The sequence below is a fragment of the Telmatherina bonti genome (genome assembly GCF_933228915.1).
Source record: "Telmatherina bonti genome assembly, chromosome: 16".
In the NCBI taxonomy this organism is placed as follows: domain Eukaryota; kingdom Metazoa; phylum Chordata; class Actinopteri; order Atheriniformes; family Telmatherinidae; genus Telmatherina; species Telmatherina bonti.
This window is the reverse complement of record NC_136614.1, coordinates 12,483,776-12,510,387: the sequence shown is the minus strand read 5'-3', so window position 1 is coordinate 12,510,387 and position 26,612 is coordinate 12,483,776. Positions and strand designations below refer to the sequence as shown.

The 26,612-nt window shown below is 39.3% G+C and overlaps 2 protein-coding genes across 2 annotated transcripts in view; both read left to right on the top strand.

The window, feature by feature from the left end:
- igf2r (insulin-like growth factor 2 receptor) overlaps positions 1 to 13,858 on the top strand; it is a 57,357-nt gene extending 43,499 nt beyond the window's left edge. Inside the window, exons 41-51 of the mRNA XM_079255010.1 lie at positions 778 to 936; positions 2,516 to 2,750; positions 2,960 to 3,099; positions 3,286 to 3,403; positions 3,962 to 4,108; positions 6,218 to 6,384; positions 6,532 to 6,718; positions 9,155 to 9,301; positions 9,392 to 9,461; positions 10,134 to 10,412; positions 10,692 to 13,858. Coding sequence (XP_079111136.1) covers positions 778 to 936; positions 2,516 to 2,750; positions 2,960 to 3,099; positions 3,286 to 3,403; positions 3,962 to 4,108; positions 6,218 to 6,384; positions 6,532 to 6,718; positions 9,155 to 9,301; positions 9,392 to 9,461; positions 10,134 to 10,412; positions 10,692 to 10,838 — 1,796 coding nt within the window. The 3' untranslated portion in view covers positions 10,839 to 13,858. The remainder of the gene's footprint in view (positions 1 to 777; positions 937 to 2,515; positions 2,751 to 2,959; positions 3,100 to 3,285; positions 3,404 to 3,961; positions 4,109 to 6,217; positions 6,385 to 6,531; positions 6,719 to 9,154; positions 9,302 to 9,391; positions 9,462 to 10,133; positions 10,413 to 10,691) is intronic.
- Positions 13,859 to 14,785: 927 nt separating this feature from the next.
- Positions 14,786 to 24,598, top strand: LOC306767097 (solute carrier family 22 member 2-like; the record flags this gene model as incomplete). Its single annotated transcript, XM_079255011.1, has 11 exons — positions 14,786 to 15,187; positions 16,376 to 16,479; positions 16,643 to 16,797; positions 17,776 to 17,944; positions 18,197 to 18,311; positions 20,434 to 20,534; positions 20,676 to 20,890; positions 20,976 to 21,084; positions 22,175 to 22,287; positions 22,553 to 22,652; positions 24,505 to 24,598. 11 exons carry the CDS (start codon positions 14,786 to 14,788, stop codon positions 24,596 to 24,598), a joined length of 1,677 nt encoding a protein of 558 aa, XP_079111137.1.
- Positions 24,599 to 26,612: the final 2,014 nt, after the last annotated feature.

Genomic DNA, 26,612 nt, shown 5'->3' with positions numbered 1-26,612 from the left:
AAAAACCTGGCTACATGTGTGCAGTTGAACAGCCAACGCAACGTACAACAGAAGTCCAAACATCCAACTCTTCAAAGCTCTTATCACATTAACCCTTTCATGCATAGTGGCCATATAGTGGACAACTATTTACAAGCTTTATTTATTTTATTTTTTTTTGCATATTTATGAATGAAGATAGTATTTTTGTAAATAAACCACTTCAGTGGATGTTAGTGAGTCATCCAATACGTTTCCCTGGCGGATATATATATGATATAATTGAGCATGATGTAATTACTTAAGTTTACCTTTGCGATAAATAGGAAAAGAAAATGATACAGCTATATTTTATCGAAAGATTTACATAATATAATTATAATTATATATGTAGGGGATAATGCCTGACGAGGTGTCCATTATCAGAAATTTAAGGTTGGCGGTTGCCTCTGCCAAAGTCCATTAATTTCTGATAATGGACACCCCGGGATAATGGTGGGCATTATCCCACTTATACCATGGTCACTCACAAAGGAAATAATATAAGATAAATTACTAATGTTGTTTTTGCTGTTAAAATAATTTTTTCGACAAGAAGTGAGTGAGTGTGTGCGCACACCGTGCCGTCAGGTAATCGAGAGTTTTAACGTGCCGTGTTTTTTTTTTTTTTTTGTTTTTTTTTTTTTTTTTAGTAATTCATGCATGAAACGGTTAAATGATCCTTTTGACTAAACCAGACAAAACACAGCTTGAAAGCAACAAACCTGACAAAATTGTTTGTGCATCTGTGTTTTCTAGTCACCAGTGACTTTGAGGCGTGTGTGTTCCCTTTCGTTGCCTTGGGTAAGTCGTATGACGAGTGCACCACCGACTTACGGGTAGACAGCAAGAGTTGGTGCGCCACCACTGCCAACTATGACAACGACAGGAAGTGGGGCTTCTGCAGTGCAAATTCAGGTGCAGCTATTTTCTGTATTTTAAAAATTAGATGGTGATTGTTTGTTTTTGGCTTTGGGATTCAGATGCATGTTTAAACAAAGGAACAACTGTTAATAAGCCTAGTCATTAAAAAAGAAAGCTGCCTTTTTATTTAAGATGAATGTTGTGCAACTCTGCTTTAATGCTTAATTAACCCTGAAAGCACTCAGGCATTTGTAGTTGTTTTGCTCTATTTTTTATGTTAATGTATATAGAAACCTCTCAAGCAAGGTCAAAATACAGACTTTATTTTTCCTGGGTAATTAGAGTGTGTCAGGCTAAAATTATGTTATATTAATTTATCAGTAGATAAAACATCTTGAAGACAACCAATAACCCCCCCCCCCCCCCCCCCCCTCCCCCCAAATAAAATTGCATCAAAAATCATAATCTTGGATTTATTCCCACACACAGGGATCATTATTTTTGTTTTTTTCAGAGAGACTTTTAACTTTTTTGTGGCTTGTTAATCTTTGGTTGCTCATGATTAGATATTATTTTTAATTCAAGCCATATGATTGATAAATAATTTGAAAGGAGGTGGGTAAAAACAGGCGTCTTTCGCAACACTTAATGTTGATAATGATCTTTATTTATTATAAAAATGTGATAAATTGAAAAATAAATAACTGTAGCGAGTCACAATTACCGATATACAAAGGCTTTCAGACAAGATAATCCTTTATTAGTTCCACATTTGTAAATTTACAGGATTGCAGCAGCAATGAGAACACAACACTCAAAGAAATCATAAATAGATTTGATGATTTGCATAAGAGGGCTTTAGATAACTTAATACACAGTGCAAAAAGAAAACGAAAAAAGTGAAAGATTGCACTTATGGTAAGAATGTTAGAAATGTTACTATGTTACCATGGTTTCTTTTTTTGTGTGACTTGTCCACCATCCAGACCATCCAGAATGATGGTCTGGATACTGTGTTCTGCTGAGCAGATTTAATGTGCCAAGGGGAGCTTTATAGATATAATGATCCCCTTAATATTCTGGATTCTTGTTTTATTTTTTCACGAGTGTTTGTATTACAGAGTTTGTATAGGTGGAAGAAGGATAGAAATTAAACAAAAAAACAAAACAATGTAATAAAAATATAATAAAAGAAAATAAATATCCAATCCACTTTTTTTTTATAAAACACATTTTAAAAACAGAACATCTCCAAAGTGCTGCACAGTCAAATATCACAAAAATAAAATAAAATGTCATTAAATTCATAAGAACAGGTAAAGAGATTTAAAATGAATAACCAATAAAATAACCCCCCAAAAAACATAATAATAATGATAATAATAACGATAATGATCACGATAATAACAATAATTATAATCATGATAATTATAATAAAGATAAATAAATACATAAAAATAGCTTCCTGATGGGCTAGTTTTAACCAGTGTATTATTTGTTTCTTTCTGTCAACAGAAGGAGCTTTTTTTCCCTTCTTTATGTATGAAAATAATCTGCTGTGCTCCACAGTTTTTAACCTTTTCCTGTCACCTTGATAAAATCCATTAAGTGCTTATGTTTTTGTCTCTCCCAGTAATTTTATACCACCAGTCCACCATACTGTTGGTCTGCGACGAATCTGCCGGCTTCGGCTCCCCGAAGGTGCATATGGATATTACAGGTTGTGGGCTCACCTTGGAGTGGCGCACAAGCTACGTTTGTCCCCCGAAAAAGATGGAATGTAAACTGGTCAGCAAGCATCAGACGTTTGATCTACGATCTCTGTCCTCCCTTACGGACGCCTGGAAGTTTAGCAGTGCAGGATATTCGTAAGTTCCATTTTCATCCATGTTGCTTGTTTTTTCTTCATTCCCTTAAATTTGTGCTGATTTAACTTTGTATCTTTAAACAAAATATTTAGATTCCTAAGTATTTAAAAAAATAAAACAAAAAAAAAACCTCCAGAAATAAAGGAATAAGGAAGATTGACATGTCATCTAAATAAACGCGGCACTTTCCTCTGATTATGTGGCCTCAGGTATTTCATCAACCTGTGTCAGGGCATCCACGGTGGACTGCCAGGCTGTCCAGGAGGAGCATCTGTATGCCGGCACTCAACAGGCCAGACCAAGACCCAGATCCTGGGTCGAGTTCACACTCAGAAAATGAACCATACCGGTGGGCAGATGGCTCTAATACATTATCATGTTTAACTTGAACACGTCATATTTAAGTTTCAACATTTAAGCCTATTTTAGAATTTTAGTTTGACAAAAGTGAGAAACTTTTCCTTAAACTGAATGTTTTAAAAATATTTTTCCTCCAGTAGCAAGTAACAAGTTTCAACATGCATCTCCTGTACAGATGGAAAGATCATCGTCAGCTATTCAGGAGGAGATGATGCCTGTGGAAACGGCATAAAGGCCAAGACGGTGATCCAGCTGAGCTGTGGTTCCACGCTTGGACACCCGTCACTCATCAGGTAACACAGCCTGATTAATGTTGGTGCTCTGATTTTAGCTTAATTAAAGTTTAAATGAGATCAAGTAAGTAAATGAGTAGTACATACAGAAAATATCAAACATAACCACTGTAAAAGAAGGAGAATTAAAAGTAAATGCTGGGTGAGAAATTGACAGTCATTGCTGTTTTATATAATTTATTACACAAAACCTTTAAACAGATGATGCATCACATCCTACAGAAACACTGATTTACTCTTTGGTGGAGGATTTCACACTTTAAGTTAATGTTAGATCAGTTTGTTTGTCTTCAAAGTTAAAATTTCTTCCTACAGCGTCATTTCAGATGCATTGCGAAACACCTCTCAGTAGGCTTCATGTTTTTTCACAGTCATGAGCCGGGAACATTACCCAGGTCTAAACACTTTTTAAAATAAATAATTAATACTTTTTTCTTTTTTTGCATGTTTATCTCAACTTTTCTGTATTTTTTATTGTCTTGAAAGATAAAATTTGTCTTCAAAGTTTTGATTTAGTATAATGTTAAATATGCTGTCTTCCTGAATCTGTGTGAGCAGAATCAATAAGGCGAAATGCGAGTTTGTGATTGGCTGGGAGACTCGCTCGGCCTGCGCGGTGAAGCAGCAGGAGGTGGAGATGGTGAATGGGACGATACAAGTCCCGGAAACTGGGGCCAGCCTGAGTCTCGGTGCGCTCTACTTCAGGTAATGTAGGCGAAACGCTCAGACTGTTCTCCCAGTGCTCTCGCCAGTAACACTTTTCAACCAGCCTGGTCCAGGAAGTGGTTCAGGACTGATGCTAGAGTTCTGTATATGTCTATATACAGAGAACCAGTGAAGAATTACTTTGGTTTTGCAAAGCAAGATAGTGTATTTTTAATTTCTTTAACAAACAACATTCACCAACTTTCACATCACCACCCGTTCTAACATTGGATGTTTGCGATCTTTGCGAAGCCTGAACAGCATTTATAAACTTTGTAGCTCCTGTAATTTCAAATCATATTAAATCAAAGTTTATTTATGAAACAATTTTTATACCAAACTGCAACACAAAGTGCTTTACATGGTTAAAAGAAAAAAGAAGCATAATAAATAGAAATATCCGATGCAATCAGCTTACAGATATCTGCCGATATGGACTTTAAAATGAAATATCAGACACTACCGGTATCAGTTTTAACTTTATTTTTTTATTAAACAACTTTAACACAATGTGCACATATTACATGTCAGAGTCTTAAACTATGTCTCCCCCAGCTGAAAAGAACAAAATATAGAGATGTAGTTCATAGCTTTCTAGATATTTTTGTTTGTTTGGCACAACACACTTCAAAAATATCTATCTGTTGATCTGTTGATATCGGTGTTGACAAAATGGCAATATTGGATATCAGTTAAAAAGCCAATGTCAAACATCCTTCAATGAAGCAAATCGGTGGAAAAAAATTATTTCACATGATTACACATACACTCATATACACACAAATAGAACCCAATCGAACTGGATTTAAAACACTGAATTACAGGAAACCAACAGTTTAGTTTTATACCCTTGGTTTTTCTTAAAAAGCAAACTAACATTTGAGTTGGTCTGGTTGGTCTCCATGCACTTTCTTCCAGTCCTTGACTGCAGCAGGTTTTGCTCTCAACCAGCAAAGAGTCAATGCAACTCTTAGCTCGGACTGGGTGATTAAACAGATTTTAATCTAAATCACAATCTTTATACGCTTATATAAAAATATAAGGGTTCTTTTTTCTTTTTTTTTTTTTTAAATCTCTTTGCAGTTTCCTCTCATACTGTCTTCAGTCTCTGGCGTTGCAGCACTGTGCTGCAAACTCCTCCCACAGCCACTTTGGTTGTATTCAGCCACTGTTGCCAACTTGGCGAGTTTCTCGCTAAATCTGGCAACTTTCCAAACCCACTTGGTAACTTTTTTTGTGAAAAGCGACTAGCAACAAATCTGGCAACTTTTAATAGAATTATTAGAGACTTTTCTGGTGTTTCTGACTTGAAGGCACATATTGTTCTGCAGTTACTGTAAGGAAGGAGCAGCGGGAGACCCTCACCATCCTAAAACACTCCCAGGCAGCTGCAGATGCAATGCAGAATAACTGCAGTAGATTGTGGAAGTTCACTACAACATTGTTTATATTTATCTATTCAGTTTACATCAGTATTTGCCCTTTGTCAAGACGAGGTATCATGTTGTCTGTTTGTTTCCTAAAATTTGTGGAATCCTAAAAACAGCCACGGTTTAATGTTAAATGAATTCATGTTATTAAAGAAGATGGATAATTGTGTTAAATAATTGAGACCTCAATATCAGTCAAAATAATCATGATTATTATTTTTACCATCATCGAGCAGCCATACTCTTTGCAACAGTTCTTTAAAGGTGGAGTATGTAAGATTTTCAATATTTTCAAAATAAATTAACTAAAAAAAATACATTACAATACTACAATCATAATAAGATCGTTTTTTTTTTAAACATATAGGTTCCAGTCTGTCCATATTTGATGTTTTATTAAATTACAAGTTTAATTAATGACAAAGACCCTTCTTAAATGTTTTGCCTACCAGTGAAAAAAAGTGCTTTTTGTCGTTTGTCATTAATTAAACTTGTAATTTAATAACGCATCAAATATGGACAGACTGGAACCTACATATTTAAAAAACTATCTAATTATGATTGTAGTTATTTTATTAGTTAGTGAAAATATTGAAAATCTTACATACTCCACCTTTGAAGTCACTTTGGTGATCAATAAAACCCACCGGTTCTGAAATCAGTTCTTTTATTTTTGAAGCCCCCATCAGGCATCTGGAGACCGATACATCTACCACATCCAGCTGTCAGGCATCACCAACAACTCCCTGGCCAGCTGCGTTGGTGCCAACATCTGTCAGGTCTACTTGAATGGAACCTTCAGACGCAAGATTGGCTTCTCTAACACAGCCAAATACATCCTTAGTGGTAATTTATCCAGCATTCCTAATTCATCCATTTGATATAATAAAAAGTGGTGGGAGAGGGATGTGTTGCTTTCATGGACCTGCTGCGGTTGTTTCATTCATCCGTCCAACATTGACCGACTAATTTTAATCCGGATCTTTTCTTCAGGAGGAAACCTGGATGTGATAGTGTCCTCTAATTCCAAGTGCGGTCGTGAGGAGAACAAAACGATCTCGTCCATCATCACATTCCATTGCAACCCGTCGGCAGGCATCGGCATCCCCAGGTTTCTGATGGAGACTGATGAATGCCAGTATCTGTTTGTGTGGTACACAAACGCTGTGTGCAGTCTTATGTGAGTCAGATTTGCTTTTTTAATTCTAGTGGGAAAAAGTTGTTTTGTGTTTAGATTTGTTAATTGTTTGTTTGTTAGTTGATTTAGATAATCAGAAACAGCGTCTAAGTTAATTTGTTTGTTGAGCTATAACAACTCTGGCCACATGGTGGCAGCAATGTTCAGGCTGAGATAACTAACAGAAGAAACAGAAGTTGTTAGTTAGCTACGAGCAGAGAAAAACGGGGGAATGAGACTGCAGAGCAACGTTAAACTGTAATAATGTACATACGCCTATTAAAGAAAGAAGACGACAAACGTCACATCATTTATCCACTAGCGACCTCTGCTATTAAGGTTCTGCGAACCCTTCAGGAGGAAAGTCGCAAGGATGACATGAGTTGCAACAGTCTACTGTCCATGACTTGCTGTCAGTTTGTCATGGAAATATGGGACAAAAACATATACTTACATGTAGATCTATAAATTGATATGTAGATTAATAGTTTTATTGCACAGAAATGACAAAAAATAAACACAGCAAGTTCTAAATCAAATCCACATTTCAAAGTGCCATGGAGACACTTTTATGAACTTCAAGCCTCATTGCATGGACATTAAAAATAACACTGAAAAGTAAATACATAAACTTAAACTTCATTAACCCTTTCATGCATTAACAAATAAAAACAATGCAACATTTTTCACATTTTTGTAAAAAAAAAAAAAAAAAAAAAGAAAACTCTGCAAGTTTTTACTTTCCTCATTCATGAATATGCAAGAAAAGAGCTTGTAAATAGGTGCCCACTACAGGGCCATTATGCATGAAAGGGTTAAAAACAAAAAAAACCATTTAGACTTATTTAGCTTATTACCAGACTAATTTAACAGTGTATTACTATTACACTTTTTTTTTTTTTAATTTATATTAAAATCAACAAATATAAGTTGTAATATGTGGTGAAGTCGTAGGATGGTATAGTGCTTGCTGAAGAAAGCTGGTAAAAGTCCCGCTATGCACTATACGCTGTAAAAAGTAGTCCTGGTATGCACTATACGCTGTAAAAAGTAGTCCCGCTATGCACTATACGCTGTAAAAAGTAGTCCTGGTATGCACTATACGCTGTAAAAAGTAGTCCTGGTATGCACTATACGCTGTAAAAAGTAGTCCTGGTATGCACTATACACTGTAAAAAGTAGTCCTGGTATGCACTATACGCTGTAAAAAGTAGTCCTGGTATGCACTATACGCTGTAAAAAGTAGTCCCGCTATGCACTATACGCTGTAAAAAGTAGTCCCGGTATGCACTATACGCCGTAAAAAATAGTCCCGGTATGCACTATACGCTGTAAAAAGTAGTCCCGCTATGCACTGTACGCCGTAAAAAGTAGTCCCGGTATGCACTTTACGCTGTAAAAGTAGTCCCGGTGAGCATTACGCTTTAAAAAGTATTCCCGGTGTGCACTATATGCTGTATCCATGGAAACAGTGAGTTGAGTAAAAGTGAAAAGTTTCCATATCCTCAATCTTATCTTGAAGGTCCTGCAGCAAGAGCAGGATGCTGCTATAAATATGCTTAGAGAGAGGGTTGGCAGAAAAGACTACAAAGTGGGTGTGTGTGTGACAAAACTGATATATCTTACCCCAGTCTGGAGGTCCACAGGCATAGTTGCCTTGAGACAGCTATATGATGAGTGTGAGGTCCATATCAGAGGGCTTGGGTAAGTTAGAGTTGTTTCAAACTGATATGGTGGATTATTCTGCCCCATTTTGCTCCAGATGATCCCAGAAGACTTTACTCTTGCTTTTGCATGCAAAGTAAGCTCAGAGCATGATTTTAAACTTCCCAGAGCTCATTGCCTTTTTACGGGACAAAGTTGAAAGCAGAGAGCGTGCCATGCACATGACTAAGGCAGGCAGCAGACACAGAGATCCTCGGCCTCCTCACCACCAGAACAACAAGTCCGATACAGGGAGCAGATGGTTCAGGATGCCCAGTTTACCATCTGCAGCAGCGCTTCACACCAGCGGCTTTAACACTCCAGACGGCTGCAAATTCTGTGAAAACATATATCTTAAGTGTGGTCAATGTACAGAAAACTCTCAGTATGCGAAAGGAGAAGCTGATGAAGATGGGGAGATGTCTTGTGTGCTTTGGGTGGAGGCATGTGGCAAGATTTTGTCCTGCTGAGAGCATCACGTCGCTGCTGTCGGGCACTAACCTCCCATGTCCAAAAATATTTTACAGAAAATTAAAATGAACTATTGCGTTTGTGATAAGATAACTGGACATAACATCAATCTTGATATCACATTTTTATATGACATTTTAGTCATATACTTGATTGTGTCATTACTTTAGTAATATTTTACCCAAGCACTACTTTTACAGTGTAAAGTGCATACCGGGACATTGCAAAAGTACATAAATATGTTCTCTCCTTGCTGCCTTGCAGAGCTGTTGATAGGCAGACGGATGATGGTGGCAGTAATTCTACAGCTCTTTCTTCACGGAGCCAGGCGGTGGGGGTGGTGCTCAGCCTCCTATTAGTGGGTTTAACTGTCTGTCTGCTGGGACTTTTGCTCTACAAGAGAGAAAGGAGGTAAGAACAAGAGCATCTGTGGCTCAATCTTTCCTCCATCATTTGATTGACATTTCCCTAATGCTTCTTACATTTTCTGTGTCATCGTAGGGAGCTGGTGATGCAGAAGGTCGCTGGTTGTTGTCGGAGAGGAAACCAAGTGTCCTATAAATACTCCAAGGTTTGTTGATGAAATCCAAAATTATTTTTATTTTAAGGTTTTAAGCCTGATGAGTTAGGAATATATTTTGCTGCATCTGAATCAGTAGTGTGTGACCTTTTGCAGCTGTTAGGAGCTGGCCCCTCACATCACATTGCAATCTTGTAGTCCAGGATTGTCCAGATCCGGTCCTCGAGGGCCACAATCCTGCAGGCTTTCCATGTATCCCTATTCCAACACACCTGACTCAAATTATTCAGTCATTTTGCAGAGTTTCATTGGTCCATTTGTTGGAACAGGGATACTTGGAGAACTTTGGCCCTTGACAACCGACTTTGGACACCCCTGCTGTAGTCAATCACAGGTTACTTGCAAATGGGTCATTTTTCTCTAAAAAAGTTGCTGCACTCTGGTAAGTTTTGTTAAATTTGTTTAGTAAGATGGGATTAGGTCAGAAAGACACATTGACTTGTAGAGAAACCAGTTCAAACTGCCCGAGCACCCATCCACAGCGATGATGAACAGTTTACTTTGAGAGTTAACTCTGCTGCAAATTTTGCTTTTCATATTTTCAGTTCTGGTAGATTTTTGGTTTTATCTTTAAAAAAAATGGCTGGAGCATGAAATGGTGACAAGGACAAAGAAAAGTGTATGAAAGATTTTCCTCTCTGCTCCTGTTCCTCCCCATTAAAGGTCAACACTGATGAAGAAGGTGGTGAAGAGGAGATGGAGTGGCTAATGGAGGAGCTCGAAGAACCTCCCACATCTTCTTCCTTGCATCACGACAAGAGTAACCATAGCAATGGTCACATCAGGACCAAGCCAGTGAACACAGATGGTCTGCGTTCGTTTTCACTGGACGAGCAGGAAGACGACAGCGAGGACGAGGTACTAAGCGTCCCGGGCGTAAGAGTGGTAAAGTCCTCCACACACTCCAGAAGCTCAGCGGCTCAACGCAGCGCCTTCCTGCAGGTGAGTTTCATCTCCTCTCATGCATCATGGCTCAATAACCTCTGGCTGCAGCCTGGAGAATGGGGCGGGGCTGGATATTGTGCGTGGTTGGATGTCAAACAGGCATGGTTGGATGTCAAATGGCATGGTTAGACAGGCAATGGGTGTTTAGGGTTAGGATTAGGGTTAATGGACATCCAGTCCCGTCCAATATCTAGCCCCACCTCATTCTCCAGTCTGCAGCCAAGACCCTCTCTCATTGTTCGCCTCCCAGATCCTCACATAAGGTCTTCATTTCAGGAGGAGAGCGACGAAGACCTGGTTGGCCTCTTGGATGAGTCAGACAGGAAGAGGAAGAGCAGCAAGCCCTCAGGCTTTTCCCTTGGTAACACAGCCAACAGGAAACCGGACGAGGATGACAGTGACGAGGACCTCCTTCGGGTGTAAATTCACAGCATCCGTCCTGGTTCCCTCCATCCAATCTGACCTCTTCTCTCAGTGAATGTTTTCATAATAGCAGCGACAACGTAACACCAACGACATGCTAAAAGCAGAAACCTTTCTCTCTTTCTGGGGATTTTTTTTTTCTTTTTAAATGTCGGGCCACACCTTTTACTCGGCCCACTCTGACTCGTTCAGATCACCGTCTGCAATCTGCAGAAGTTGTTTTTTTTATTTATTGACAGCTCAGTATTTAAACTGTTCTTCAGGCCATTTTTGACCTGCACCTTATTTTCTCCTGTTTTCTCTCATAATTCGGCATCAGCAGAGCTTGAGTCACCGTAGTTACTTCAGTCTCATCACTTTTATCTGATAAAGACACAAACGGCTGAGACTCTTTAAGATTAATCCTGGAGGAGCGAGGTGTGTCAGCTCTGCAAAGAGGCAGAAAAGATGCAAATAACAATGAAGTTATATGATGTCTTTATGTTGTTAGTGGTTTCAGATGAAGTGATGTTGCTTTAGCACTGTGATGAACTGAATACAACATGGCAATGCAGACTGGAAGTAGATTTGTGGGTGGTTTTTTTTTTTTTTCTAAATTTGCCCTTTTGGACTGTATTAAAGATGGCAGGCAGGTTCAGCTCCAGGCGGTGAAGGTGTCAGCTGGTGTTTCTAAAGGGCATGAAGACGCCCGTCTGTCTTCTTGCTGTTTACAGTTGTTTATTAGAGCAGTTTTTTTTTCTCTTTCTTTTCCCCTCAAAAAGAAAGTATGTTGCCTTTTCTGACGATGAATTTCCATTTTCGTCTATGAATCATGTGCAGTGACATCTGTCTGTGTTTGATCAGAACCGTTGTAAATAGAAGAAGATGCTCTTTAAAGCGGATGTTTTTTTTTGTTTGTTTTGTTATCAGCAGTGAATCCTCGCATTTGTTTTTAAGATTATTTAAATTTTTTTCTCTGAGCTGATTTTCTGTGTTTCTTAGTTGTGTGTGTGTGTGTGTGTGTGTGTGTGTGTGTGTGTGTGTGTGTGTGTGTGTGTGTGAGAATAGATTTGGCCTTAAGTGTGAATGAATTGTTGATTGAAGGGAAACAGGAGGTGTCTGTCTGCGTCGTGTTGGTTTGAAGTCCCTCCCCCTCCTTGTTGAAGCCATATTTCTACTGACACCGCTGGTACGAATGTTAGAAAGTCGGGGGTTTTGCTCCTGCTATGGTGCGATACGGACTCAGTTTGTTGGTTTGGTGATGTTGCTCCATCAAAGAGAGATTTTTAACTCCATAACGCCAAGTTCTAGTAGTGCCGAAGTCTGCCCTGTTCAGCCAAATGCATGTAGTGATGCAAAAGAAAAACGATGCAGGATGTTAAACTTCATTTGATCAAGTATTTCGTTCCTTATTGACCCAACCACAGAAGGTGTCAGGGATGCTGACAAGGGAAGCAAACTGACCGTATAGTTTCACAAACAGTGTTTGTACTTTGCTTTTCCTTGTCTCAGCCACAAACGGCTCAAGTTTCCTGGTTTTTAGTGAACACAGTGCCGTGTTTTATCTTGAATGTGTCACATGTCGTCTTCAGATGTTTTCTATCTAAACTTTCAAACTGAATTAAAGAAATTAGACCAATTCTCATACAGTGTTGAATGAAATGAAATAACACAAAAATCTAACTTTTCTTTGTTTATTTTAACCCTTGTTTTCCCATTTTTCCCTCCAACTCAGCACAAATCTGCATTTTGCTTTTTGAAAATCTATGTAGTTTGATAAGTTAAGCTGAAGACTTACCTGTTTACCTGTTGTGTTTCACTGAAAACCAAACAATTTGTAGCCAAAACGAGACTTTCTCTGAGAAGTAAACAACATTTTTGGCTCTGTATCACACACCTCCTCCCTTACTCACTCATAGCAGAATACTGAAACCACTCAGACTGTCATAGTCAGAGCGATGTGTTGAGGTTTGCCTGTGCAAGCAAACCAGAAGATACAATGCAGACATTAAATCACTCCAAACATCCTGGAGCGAGGTGAATCCTCACAAGAGAGGAGAGGACTAACTTTTTTCATCAGTATTCAGCCCACAGTAATTAACAAAACATTGTAACACTGCTGAAAACTTTACCATTCAGGGTCTTTCTAAAGCTTTGTACACATGTTTCATATACAAGGTTTTGTACAAACAATATTTGCCCAAAACACTGACAAAAAATCAGAAAAGAATAAAAAAAAAATTGGCATTTGCATTGGAAATCTCAGTATTTTGTACGGATTAGCTTGACTTGTGCCATGATGGTTCAACAAACAAGTAAAAAAAAATAAAGTTGTCTCCTTGCTGTAGGAAGTCACAATTCCTCTTTCTGGTTTTTATTTTAGTCCATTTTTGTTATCATTAGTGATGAGAAGTTTTATCAATGATGGCATAAGAACATGAGGAACCTGTAGGTCCCAAGAAAAGTGAAATATCAGCATCAGTTTGTATCTTTTGAAAGGTGGCGAGTCCAGTGGTGTAAAACGATGTCCAGCCTGTTCGCAGATTTTACAAACTTAGTTTGTATTCAGCTCATGGCTCACAGCCTGTCTGTAAATCCCGTTCGCAGGCAGTTTTAGACGAAGCGGAAGCATTTATGTGTTTAAATCTTTGTAAATCATCTCTCCTGAGGAGACGGCGTAGCACTCCTCGTCACAGATCAGCAGCAGGTTCTGTTCTGTACGCAACGTCCTGTTTTTCACGAATGCTGCGAGTCTTTTTCTGCTTTATGTGGCACCAAAGTTCGTGTGGCTCATGTGCATGGTACTGTACCGAGACACCTTTAAGATATTACTGAACATTCTTGTGCTTTTTCGTCTGCACTGAAACAGAGAAATCTTTTGTGTTGGGTGAAGCGAACACAATGAAACCATGGGCTGGATTACGAGTAGCGACGCACTGGGAGGAAACGGCGGCTAAAGCAGCACAAGAAACTCTGTGGTGATTTGGTACTGTGGGAGATCATTATTATGTTTCAGTTGTTGTAAGTTTTGTTGTCTATGTTTGCTGCTCTTTGCTTGTTTTCTTATTTAAAGAAAATTAATGTAAAAAGAAAACTTAGCTTGCATTATTTGAATAAAATAAGAGATCTGTTACTTCCTGTTGTGGTTTAATCTCATCCTGTGTGGCCGAAAAGACCAGAACACGGAGGAAATGCAGTAGATGTTGAGCAGGTGGGCATTCTAGCAGTTATGAGTAATTTAACCCAGAGTGGAGGAAAACTCTGGAGTCACCTGGAGACTTCATTTAGGTGCAGCATGTAACAAAATCAAATATAAATGACAGAAAAAATTAATATTTAATCACTGATCACATGTGGTATCCAGGTTCTGTATCTGCATAACCCAAACCATGAGCCCTCCTCCACTGTGCTTGTTATGAGATGTTCATGTCAGGTATTTGAATCTTCTGGCTCTAAATGTTCATCATTATTTTCATTTTACTTGATTTAGATTTTCATTTATTTCATATGTACATTCTTATGTTTGACTTGTTTGTGTGAATGCAAAGCTTCATGACTTTGTTTGAAGTCTCCTTCCAGCAATGTGACACCTAAAAGTACCCACAGTTTTCCCTCAGATACTCAGGATGTACATTTCAGTGTTAACTGATTGACCACGTCGCTGTCTGTGCAGCAGGCTGCACCTTCTGGTCCACGTGTTCATACTTATGCTAATGAACTCTCAGCGATTCATGCAAGCGTTCTGCCAAGTTCTTACAGTTGGACTGACGTCTGTAAAAGTCATAGCAAACGTCTTTTCATGCTCTGCTGCACTGGGAGTAAAGAACCAACGTATTTCTATGGACCTTTGCTCTGGGTTGTGGTGTTAAAAAGCCGCTGTGGTGGCCCATCGGTGCCCAGTGTGCACAGGGAGGCTCAGCATAGAAATTGCCCTTTTGCAGCCGCATGAAGAAGAAAAATCTGCAATTATGACCACTTTTGATGACATCTTGGAGGAAGCTGGGAAGTTCGGCCGCTGCCAGAAGCGAATCTTCGCCCTGCTGTGTATGGTGTCTATGCCCTGGGCCGGTGTGTACGTCGGCATTGTCTTCCAGGGTTTCACCCCGGATCACTGGTGCCGGGACTCTGCAGCGGTGGAGATGAGGCAGAGTTGCAGCTGGAGCCTCCCACACAGTCACAAACTGACGGTGCCCATGAGCAACAACTCTGGTGAGCCACAACGCAGCAGCTGTGAGCGGTATGCTGTGGACTGGAACGCCACTGAGCTCACCTGTGATGCACAAGAGCTGGATCTCAGCAGAACTCCCAGAACTGGCTGCACAGAGGGCTGGGAGTATGACTACGAGGGACGGCAGTCCTTTGTTACTGAGGTGAGCAAAGACATAAGGAGGAGGAAAAACTGAAAACAAGCTAATTTAACTCCCTTTTTTAAGTTAATTAAATGCACTATTGTACAGAACACATGCAAAAACAGTTTGAATCTTTAGACTGAGCAACTTGATTCCTACTAAAAATTAACGTGAACCATAATTTCTTTGAAAAATAGATCATGGTTGCGTTAAAAATGACTTGCAATTGGCTAACAATTAGCATTTACTGGACCTCTGATGGAAAATGGCTTTTGTTGATATTTTGCATAACAACGTAAGTATATCTCTGCAACAACGAGGACGACATTAGGATGTGTAAATATAAATACATGTTACTGTTGAAGATGAAATGAAAATGGCACATAGCATGAATAAAAGAGGATCAGGCTTGCCTTAAGAGACGCACATCCAGAGTGAAAATGAATCTCCCTCTGTAGTGACACAGCTGTGGCTCTAAACCTTTTATCAAATCATAAAGTTTGGGCCTTTCTACATCAAATTTTGGGATATCTTAATGTTTGTTTTGCTGAAGCAGAATAAAATGAGACCAATGTGACTATTTTTTTGGCTCAGTTTAGCACCATCTGATTTGTTTTTGGCAATTTTTCCTTAGTAGATTAAAACGAATTTGAAGTTTCAATGCATGACATTTATTTCATTAACTCAAGTGCAGCTTTATTTACAGGAACACATTAACAATTTAAGCTCATGTATACTAAATATACCTGCCCATGATAATCACAACAGAAATAAAACTTAAAATCTCCTTCGATGATCGAAAATGACATGAAATGAAAACACTCAAAAATACTAAACACAAAACATGATTATTCAATAAAATCCCGAGATCTCACGTAGTTGTTTAAAAACACAATCATGCTAAATGTGAATTCGTGTGATTGTTTTCGCGATTTGGTTTTATTAAATGACGCTTTTTGGTTTATTTTCTGTTGAAGGAAATGGCCACAAACTGAGTGCAGCTCTTTGAAACACTTTGTTGCTTAAAGTCAGGAGGAGGAAGACAGCAGGAGCCACATTTATTCAGGATTTAATCATTAAACATATTTGAAATTCTAACAGGAAGTTCAAACTGGGGATTTGGATCATTAAATATGACAGACGAGGCCTGTGTGTAAATCAAAAGCCATGAATCTGTTTATGGCGCTTTAACTCTGTGCCTCGTTGCAGTTTGACCTGGTGTGTGCCGATGGATGGTTAGTCGACATGTATCAAGCCACCCTGAACGTGGGTTTCCTGATTGGGAGCATTGCCATCGGCTACCTGGCTGACAGGTGAGCTGCGAGGAACGGTTTTCGGTTCAGTACAGAATAAATTTCCCCGCTTCACACAGTGATATAAAAAATGCAGATTTAATATTGAATTAAAAGTGCAAAGTAAGATGGTAATTCTCTGTTTAGCTCTAAAGAACCATTTGTGGTCCCTGTTTGTCTTCAGGTTTGGCAGGAAAATGAGCTTCCTCATGTCCAACCTCCTGAACGGGATCGCTGGCATCCTGGTGGCCATAGCTCCAAACTACGTGGCTCTACTGGTTTTCAGAACCCTTTATGGGTTCGGAGTAAAAGGAGGCTGGGTGGCTGGATATGTGCTGAGTAAGCACTTTTATTTATTTGCACTTGTGTGAATTGTTTGTTCTGCCATTATTTAAGTTGGATCTCCTTCTGTTCTCACGTTGACTACTACAAATGCATTTAAAACATACTTTAGTCTTTAAAAATATTTCATTTTAAATATGACAAAATTCAGTCCTGTTGTTTCATGAACTTGATAAACATTTGATTTTCCCTAAAATCCTACAAAGTGTCCTGTTTCTTTGTTGCTTTTTTAATTTGGTCCATATTTAGTGTAAAAGCTGTTACTAGTGATGTTTTTTCCTGCTGATTAACATCTGTAGCTGCTTACCGTTAAATCCTGCTCTTTCAGACTGTTGCTCTCCTGTAAACTCACAATTTCTCAATTTCAGTTCAATTCAGCTTTATTTTTATTGCTCCATTGTGCAACAATGTTGTCTTAGCGCTTTACAGATGCATCAATTCAAGCCAAATCACAATAAATATCAGAGTTAAGGAAAACCAATAGATTGCATGAATTATTGCTGTGACCCGATCCCCCATCCTGAGTGTGTACAAAGCAACAGTTTGTCACCTGGTGCATGCTCAGATTTTTCATCACATCTTCCCACAGGATGCCAGCTTTATTGATTTTGCAACACAGGAAAAACAGTGTTCTGCAAAATTAAAGCAGCTTTTTTTAAAAGGTTATTTTTCATTGTAAATTATGACAGAAATTAATATTTTTGATTGAAAAAGTTTAAACATAATGAAATCTAAAAACAAGAATAATAAATAGAAATAAAAGATGACAAAAATTTCAAAAGGAGTGGGTAGAAGCATATATATGTAATCCCTACCCAGTGATGACTAATCCAATATCAATATTAACCCATAGTAATACAACAGTAGCAACCCAGTATATCAGTAATACCTGTATAATAATAATTATTATCATAATAATATCCTTTATATGTCATAATCTATATGAATATTAATTAAGGGATTAATTTCTTCCAGTTACAGAGATTGTGGGGGTGGAGTTCAGACGTACAGTAGGAGTCATTTATCAGATGTTCTTCAGTGTCGGCATCCTCATCCTCCCTCTGCTTGCCTACTTCATCACTGACTGGCGCTGGCTGCAGGTGGTCATTACCGTCCCTTACATCATCTTCCTGTCCTACTACTGGTGAGCAAATAATCCTCACATTTTCATGAGCTGAAAGACCGCACCACATTTTCATCACCAGTTTGCAAAGCTCAGTCTGCTCTGATTGGTCAGCTCTGCTGGCCTGATCAGACACCACCCATCATTCTGCATTCATTCTTGTGACATAAAAAGTTGTTTGCAGTTTTTCGTTGGTTACAAACCCATCACGTTAAAATGCTTGCACAATACTTCTGCAGTGATAAGTCTGTTGCTCGTATCTTTCATTGTCAGGTTTATCCCCGAGTCGCCGCGGTGGCTGCTCTCTCAGAACAAGAAGTCCAAAGCTGTGAAGATCACAGAGAACATGGCCAAAGAAAACAAAATGACTTTGTCCAAGAATATTGAGGTAACTACTGACTCATCACAGACATAAAGCAACACAATGGTGTCTAGATTGTTGGTTCCAAACAATTTGAGCCACAACCCCCCAGCATGACGTGCAAAAACCAAGCGGCAACATCCAGCGGTTAAAAGTGAAGCCTATGCGGAAGTGCATAAACTGCAGTTCCCCCTTCATCCACTAGGGGCTTCAAAACTGAGCAAATCCCCATACACTCCCGTGTTTAAAAAAAATAGCTTCACAGCAGAAATAAACATGTTTACAGCCCGGTACAAAAATCCATTTTAAGTTTAATAGGTCAGGTTTACCTTCATGACAACTGTGGGGGGAGGGAATTTTTTTCTAACTCGCTCGTTCAAAAGTAATTTAATCTCAAAATTTGGCATATTTAGGGGCGTGTCCTTTTGATTGACTGGTAACTAAATCAAACACAGAACAACCACGGTTTTTAACCGGTTAACAACGTGACTTAGCTTTAGCCTGCTTACCTCCGTTAGCTGGTTAGCTCCTGTTATCTACGGGTTAGCTTGGTTAGCTCTTAGCTGCTGGCAGCTTGGAGTTCGCTCGATGTCAATCATCCACCATGACGCTCACAGCCCCCCTCTCAGCTCCACCTCTTTGCCCATATATGTAGTTTCTGGGCGAGACGACACGCATAACCCTGCCAAGGTAGCGATGGTAGGAACCGCCCACCGAGTTTCAATTTACCTCTTCAGAAACGCACTGGTGACGTCATGGAGGCTCTGTCCATCTTTTTTTTTATACAGTCAATGGTTAAAAGTGAAGCCTATGCATATTTACACAAAATTACAGTTCCCCCTTCATCCACTAGGGGCTGCAAAACAGAGCAAATCCCCATAGACTCCCATGTTTAAAAGGCCAACTTCACAGCAGAAATAAACATGTTTACAGCCTGCTTCAAAAATTCATTTTCGGTTTAATAGGTCAGGTTTACCTTCATGACATCTTTTAATATACAGTCTATGGCCATAATGCTGTGACAAGGCAATCTTCTGAGAATCAGCTTTCCTTACTGAAACAAATTTGACTTTTTAAAATAAAATTAGTAAAAATCTTTTCCTTTGATACACAGTATAAATGTGAAGACAAAAAACTCTCAGAAACTTCATAAATATGGAGTAGTTTTTGGCAGATTTGGTTCACTTTTTTTTTTATTTTATTTTATTTTTAACAAAGTTACTACATGCCTAAAATCATTTCTCACTGAAACGATGCTGAATTCCGATTTTCCACATGGCACAAGTTGTTGTTCCCCTTTTTCCCTGAAGGGGTCAGCACAGCGAATCACCGGCTTCAATCTACTGAGCAGGTTCGGAAAGCCCCATTCGCACAGTCGTACTTTGGCACATACTTTAAGCCAGATGCCCTTCCTGACACGTGCTGCATTTAACTGGGCTTGGAACTGGCCCTTAGAGAACACTTATATATATTCTCTATACATATTTGGCCGTCTTCACAGCCTCCAAGCCGCATCTGTTCCCCTCAGACAAAGAGGAAGCTGAGAAGTAGCCATGCATTTTCAGTTGCCTCCCCCAAAGCTGTGGGTTAAGTTACCCTTGTTCTTCCATTAAAATACATTTTTTCTCTTTGACTTGTAACTCTTGTTAAACTTGTTACAGCGCATAGAACTTACTTGTTTTCCTATTTTACGTGTTTTTGTTCAAGTGTTTTTTTTCTCTCTTTATTGCATTACAAATAAAGCTGAAACAGTGATAAGAAACAAGCCTCTTCCTCTCTTTTGGTACGCATTTAGTGTCTCCTGGTTGTGTTAATTCTTTATGACTGCTTCCTTGTTTTCTGCTTTTCTGTATGCTATAACTCTTGATCATCCTTGTGGGATTATAAAAGTTAATATTATAATCAGCAGCTAGTGTATTCAGTAAAACGGCTCAAAATAATACACTGATCAGTTTTCAAAGAAATTTGAGTAGTTTGGTAGTTTGAGCTGCTGAAGAAACATTTTATGCTTTTCATAGTATTGTTTTTTTCATTAATCATAAATGGGCTCTTCAAACATTTAAATAGCATTTTAAATGTGCAGCAGATTAAAAAAAAAAGAAACTTTAAACTGGAGCAAAGTTTCATCAGTGATTATTTGGTCCTGCAGACTCTGGCAGATGATAACGCTGACTCCTCCACTGCTTCATTCATGGACCTGATCAGAACTCCAAAAATGAGGAAACACACTTTCATTCTCAGTTACAACTGGTGAGTTTTTATTCATCAATGCTAAATCATGAAAAATCAGTCATTTACAAGAAAACCTGTCAATATCTGGAGCCACACAATGAAACAGAAGTCCATATGTGTGCGTACAAAGCTGCAGCTGTTTTTTTCTGCCTCTCCCAGGTTCACCAGTGCTGTGGTGTACCAGGGCTTGATCATGCGACTGGGCATTCTGGGAGGAGACGTCTACATAGACTTCCTCATCTCTGGTTTGGTGGAGTTCCCTGCTGCCTTCCTCATCCTCTTCACCATTGAGCGTATCGGACGGCGCATCCCGTTCGCCTCAGCCAACATCGTAGCCGGCGCATCCTGCTTCATCACTGCTTTCATTCCCGACAGTGAGTGTTGATGCTAATTCAGATCATTATTTCCATTCCTTCTGGAGTCAAACATGCTTCATTTGACCATTCTCCACCTCTGCAGGTATGTTCTGGTTTAAGACCGTGGTGGCTTGCATCGGACGGCTGGGAATTACCATGGCCTTTGAGATGGTGGTGTTTGTTAACACTGAGCTCTACCCAACATTTGTCAGGTAAGATATAAAGCCCTGATCATAATTATCCCTTCCCACTGGTATGCAGGGATATGGTAGAAATTGAAAATGGTGGTCATCTATCTCTTTAATCAGGAGGGTTGTTGGATGGTTAGATGACTTTCACAACCTACCTAAGACCAGCAGTTTGGTTTTCCTTCAGTTTGATGAATATCACATCACTTTACAGCTGAGACAGCTGCTGCTTTTCCCCTACAAATAAAATCCATCCATCCATCCATCCATCCATCATCCATCCTTCTATCCATCCTTCTATACATCCACCCATCCTTTCCATCCATCCACCCATCCATCCATCTTTCTATACATCCATCCATCCATCCATTCACCCTCTTATCCATCCATCCATCCTTCTATACATCCATCCATCCATTCATTCACCCTTTTATCCATCCATCCATCCAACCATCCATCCATCCAACCATCCATCCATCCATCCACCCTTCTATCAACCCATCCATCCATCCATCTTCTGCCGGTTATCCGGGGTCGGGTCGTAGGGACAGCAGCCTAAGCAGAAAAGCCCAGACTTCCCTCTCTCCAGCTACATTTGCCAACTCTGCGGGGGGATCCCGAGGCGTTCTCAGGCCAGCCCTCCAACGTGTCCTGGGTCTTCCCCGGGGTCTCCTCCCAGAGGGACGTGCCTGAAACACCTCACCAGGGAGGTCCAGGAGGCATCCTGACCAGATGCCCGAGCCACCTCATCTGGTTCCTCTCGATGGGGAGGAGCAGCGGCTCTACTCTGATCCCCTCCTGGATGACCGAGCTCCTCACCCTATCTCTAAGGGAGAGCCCGGCCATTCTGCGGAGGGAACCCATTTCAGCCGCCTGTTTACAAGATCTCGTTCTTTCGGTCACGAACCACAGCTCATGACCATAGGTGAGGGTAGGAACGTAGATCGACTGATAAAATGAGAGCTTCGCCTTCTGGCTCAGCTCCTTCTTCACCACGACAGACCCGTGCAGAGTCTGCAAATTAACCTTTCATTGTTATAAAAACTGCTTAACACTAAAAAAAAAAAAAAAAAAAAAAAAACATGTTACATTTATTCTCTCACTGCGTCTGCAGGAACCTGGGAGTATCGGTTTGTTCCACTCTGTGTGATGTTGGAGGCATCGTGGCTCCCTTCCTGCTCTACAGACTGGCTGTAATCTGGCTGGAACTGCCGCTCATAATTTTTGGTGGGTTTTAAGTGATGAAATAGCTAATCTGAGGAACCTGTAGATGTAAAAGGAAGCTTCTCTGATTCCTGGAACATTTCTTTTTAAAACTGAAGTGCAAGATCTAGGTTGACTAAATAATTTACTTTTCTGCAGAAAATCTTGCAGTTTCTTTTCTTTGGAAACACTTGTTAAACATAAAGATTGAGAACATCTATGCCAGAACCATCACATAAGAAGCCAATCTCTTATTAAAGGAAAGAATATGTTGTCCTGTGCTGCACAGGGTCTCTGGCGTTCCTGGCTGGTGGTTTGGTGCTTCTACTTCCTGAGACCAGAGGTGTGCCGCTGCCCGACACCATCGATGACATAGAGTTCCCTGAAAGGTAAGTAGTCTAAACCGTATCTACATCCATGGACCATGGTTGTAAAAAATATCATAGCCCATCTTCTAAAGCTGGATCAATACAACCCCAGATAAACAACAGCCTGTAACGTCTTACATTGTGTCATTATTAACCCAAAACTGAGTCACCATTCAGAAACTGAGTTAGCGTTTAGTCCTTCCGCAGGTATTAACAGCAAGATGCTGCTTATCAAATGCACTTGATGAACCGATCATCATCCCCTCCAAATTAGACAAACTTCCTTACTGTCCATTTTTATATCGCATCTTAAAACCCATTTTTATTCCTCGACTTTCAACCCAGTGTGAGACCGTTTCTGATTTAGTGTGCTGTACTTTGGTCTTATGTATTGTTTTTATGTACTGTTTATTTTAGGTTTAATATGTTTTTAATCTCTTAATCTTTAGAATAGTTTGTTTGTAAACTGTTTTCGGAAGAATAAACAATCATTTATCTCCCTTTTAATTGTTTTCTAGCCTTGTGTTGTTTTATTACAGAAGCGTAGAGCTGTCATCCTAATAAAAAAAAAAGTTGGGGCCTTATCATGTTATAATTTGATAGTTTTATTGTAAAAACGTGAAATGTATCACATTATACACATGATATGTTTGAGAAGGGGAATTTGGGCATTTTCAACTTTAGATGAGAGATTTAGATTGTGTGCAGGGTGGAAATGAGATCAAAAATGGCTCATTTACAGGACTTCATTTAATTTTTTCTTCATACTTGGGTTGAGACATGGGGAAATTTGGCTGCTTCTGAAAAATTTTGGATGACATTGTAATAGTATGCGTACTTTAAGGGCCATTTAAAATTCTGTACATGTCTGTATAGAAGAAGGAATGAGTCTGGTCCTCTTGACGTGACATAATTTCACGGGAATCGCAATGAACACAGACTCCATCTTCTTAGCTGCTTTCAAGTGGTTATGTTTTTACAATCAAACATATCACGATATAATGTAATAGTTTCTAGTTTTTACAATAAATTATCAAGATATAACGTAATAGTTTCTCGTTTTTACAATAAATTATCGTTATAATGTAAACATTTCATGTTTTTACAAAAAATGACCACGTTATCATGTAATAGTTTCACGTTTTTACAATAAATTACTTACTTTTTTCATTTGGATGACAGCTCTACGCTTATGTGCTTTATAAAGTTTTATAAAATAAAAAAAAAATAAAAAAGAACTTTATAAATAAAGTTGAGTTGAGTGTGAGCTACTCTGTAAAAGCAGAAGTTTTGACCGTTTGCTGCTCTGGAGCATTCAGATGTATGTTAACACAAGGAGGAAAGACATCAGAGCAGCTCCCATCGGTGTGGGAATGGTTATAAGGCCCTTTCCAACATGGCTGCTTAAACTTAAGCTCAAGCTGCAGCTGAACAATCTACAAGATGTCAGGAATAATGTCTTTTGAACAGACGAAACCAAAGTGAAGATGTTTGATCAGAATTTGGAGAATCACAAACAAGCATAGTAGTGGAAAGCTGGTAATTTGGCCTTGTTTTGTTCTTCCTATGAGGATGTGTCTAAAACAACCTTGGAAGAACCAGATTATCTTTTTTTCTCATATATCCAAAGACATGAACCTCAGAACTAAAAGAATTTGCTTTGTTTTCACTGTATGAACTCTGCTCTTCTGTATTTCTATCAGTGATGGAGGCAGGATTGGAGATACAAAAGAAAAATTAGCAGATTTTTATTTTCTTAGTGAACTATGAAATAAGCAGTTTAGCCTTTTTTAGTTTCCCCTTTTTACAGGATTAACAGAAGTATTTTATTCCCACTGAAACAACTAATTCTCTGTACTCTTTGTTTGTCCAGGGCGAAGGAGAAGGTTGCACTGAAGAACCAGCAGCTGGCAAACCTGTTGCCCAGCAACAACGTTTCATCCAACAAAGATCCTTCAACTGTTTAACTTCCTCCAGTCACCAAAATATTTATTTAAGTTGCTCAAGTGTTTCCTGTTGATATATTACTTGTTTTGTCTGAGATGTTTGTGTTAAGATTGATCTGTTGTGTTTCCTGCTTCAGAGCTGCCTTTATAAATTATTAAAGACTTCTCTTTTGACATACCAGGAGCTCCAAGTGTTTTCATTAAACTTTTTTTTTTTTTTTTTATAAATAAAGGTTGTTAGAATACATTTCCTGTAAAAACAGAAGCTAAGCTGTCAATTCCCCAAAACCCACCATTTTGTTTTAGCTCTACACAGAGATGAAAACGTCATCTCACGCTGGAAAATCATCATGGTCTGAAAAGCGAAGCCAAACCTTCAGTATCTTAAATGTGCATTCTGTCTGGTGACCATCAGGGGAGACATTTCAAATGTCTGATTTCAAAGACGTCTATGGAAAATTAAATAATTTCTTTGAGTTTATGTATAAAATCGCTAGTTTTAAATGATCTTTAACCCTCTGGGATTAACAAAAATTTGAATTTTATATCTGATTTAAGATTACATAGTAGCAGGTCACAACCACGTCAACAGTATGGACATCAAACTATAGTTTGTAAATTGTGTTAATAAATCAAGGTAGCGATGGTAGGAACCGCCCACCGAGTTTCAATTTACTCGAGTTATAATAATGTACTGCAAATTCCACTGTTAATGGGCGTCCTTCAACCAGTGGTTTTCCTGCACCTGAACGTCTCAAAAACAGAGGCCATTCTGTATTTCCGCTCTTACATCTATTTCATTCATCGTCATACCATTCCCCTCTCTCCCTCCATTACAAACCTCGGAGTCAAGTTTGACCCCCCATCTCTCCTTTGAAACCCATATCGCCTACATCTGTAAAACTTCCTTCTTTCACCTCCGAAACATTTCCAAGCTACGCCCTTCCCTCTGCCTCCCTGCGGAGAAGCTCGTCCACGCCTTCGTCTCCTCCAGGCTGGACTACTGTAATGCACTCTTCATCAGAGTCCCTAGCAAGAGGCTTAAGTGTGTTCAAAACAGCGCTGCCAGGGTCCTGATGAGGGTCCGCAAGCACGAGCACATCACCCCCATTCTACACTTTCTGCACTGGCTCCCGTATGGACTACTAAATCCTCCTGCACACCCATCACTGTCTGCATGGTGTTGCCCCCACTTATCTCGCCGAACTACCCTCACCCTACACCTCAACCCGGACCCAGTCAGGCCAACAGCACCGCCTGCTCCCGTCCAGGATACGGATCAAAACAATGGGAGATGGGGCCTTTGAAGCTGCTGCTCCATGTCTCTTAAACGACCTCCCAGATCGCCTTGGGGCCCCACAGATGTTGGACTCTTTAAAAAAAAAAAAAAAAAAAAAAAAAAAAAAGACTAAAAACCTTCCTTTTTAGAAAAGTTTTAAATTGGTAATCTTCAGTTTTTTAGTGCTGTTTTCATTGATTCTTTTTTTTACTCCGTAGCACTTTGAGGTTTGGCTTCAAATGTGAAGTGTGCTATAAATAAAACCCATTATTATTATTATTATATTGCCTCGGCCAAAAATCATAAATGGACTTTTGAAGTTTCCACATTTAATGGTTGCTGAAAGCACACATCCTGTGTTGTGACTCCTTATCCTGACAGCACCCATGTGATCGCAGTTTTGATTGTGAAACACGTTATTGCACTGCTTCCACTGAGTATTTTTTTTTCCCCACTAAAGCATGTAAATAAAATATTGCTTTCAATGTGCATATTCAGGTCCATTCAATGATTGCTCAATTTTTCTCTCATTGTCTGTTTGACTCTATTAAACAGTAACAAAACTTTACCTCTTGTACAGCTTTAAGCTTTACTTTGACCAGAAAGTTTTGGACTTTAGCTCCACATCGACCAGGTCAGTGAAGCAACACATAAAGTCTCAGAATCTCTGAGGACAGACTTGCACACAAATCAGCTGCACGCCGTGCTGGGCAGAACAACATCAGGCTTATTTTGCTCCGAAACCTCACTGCATTG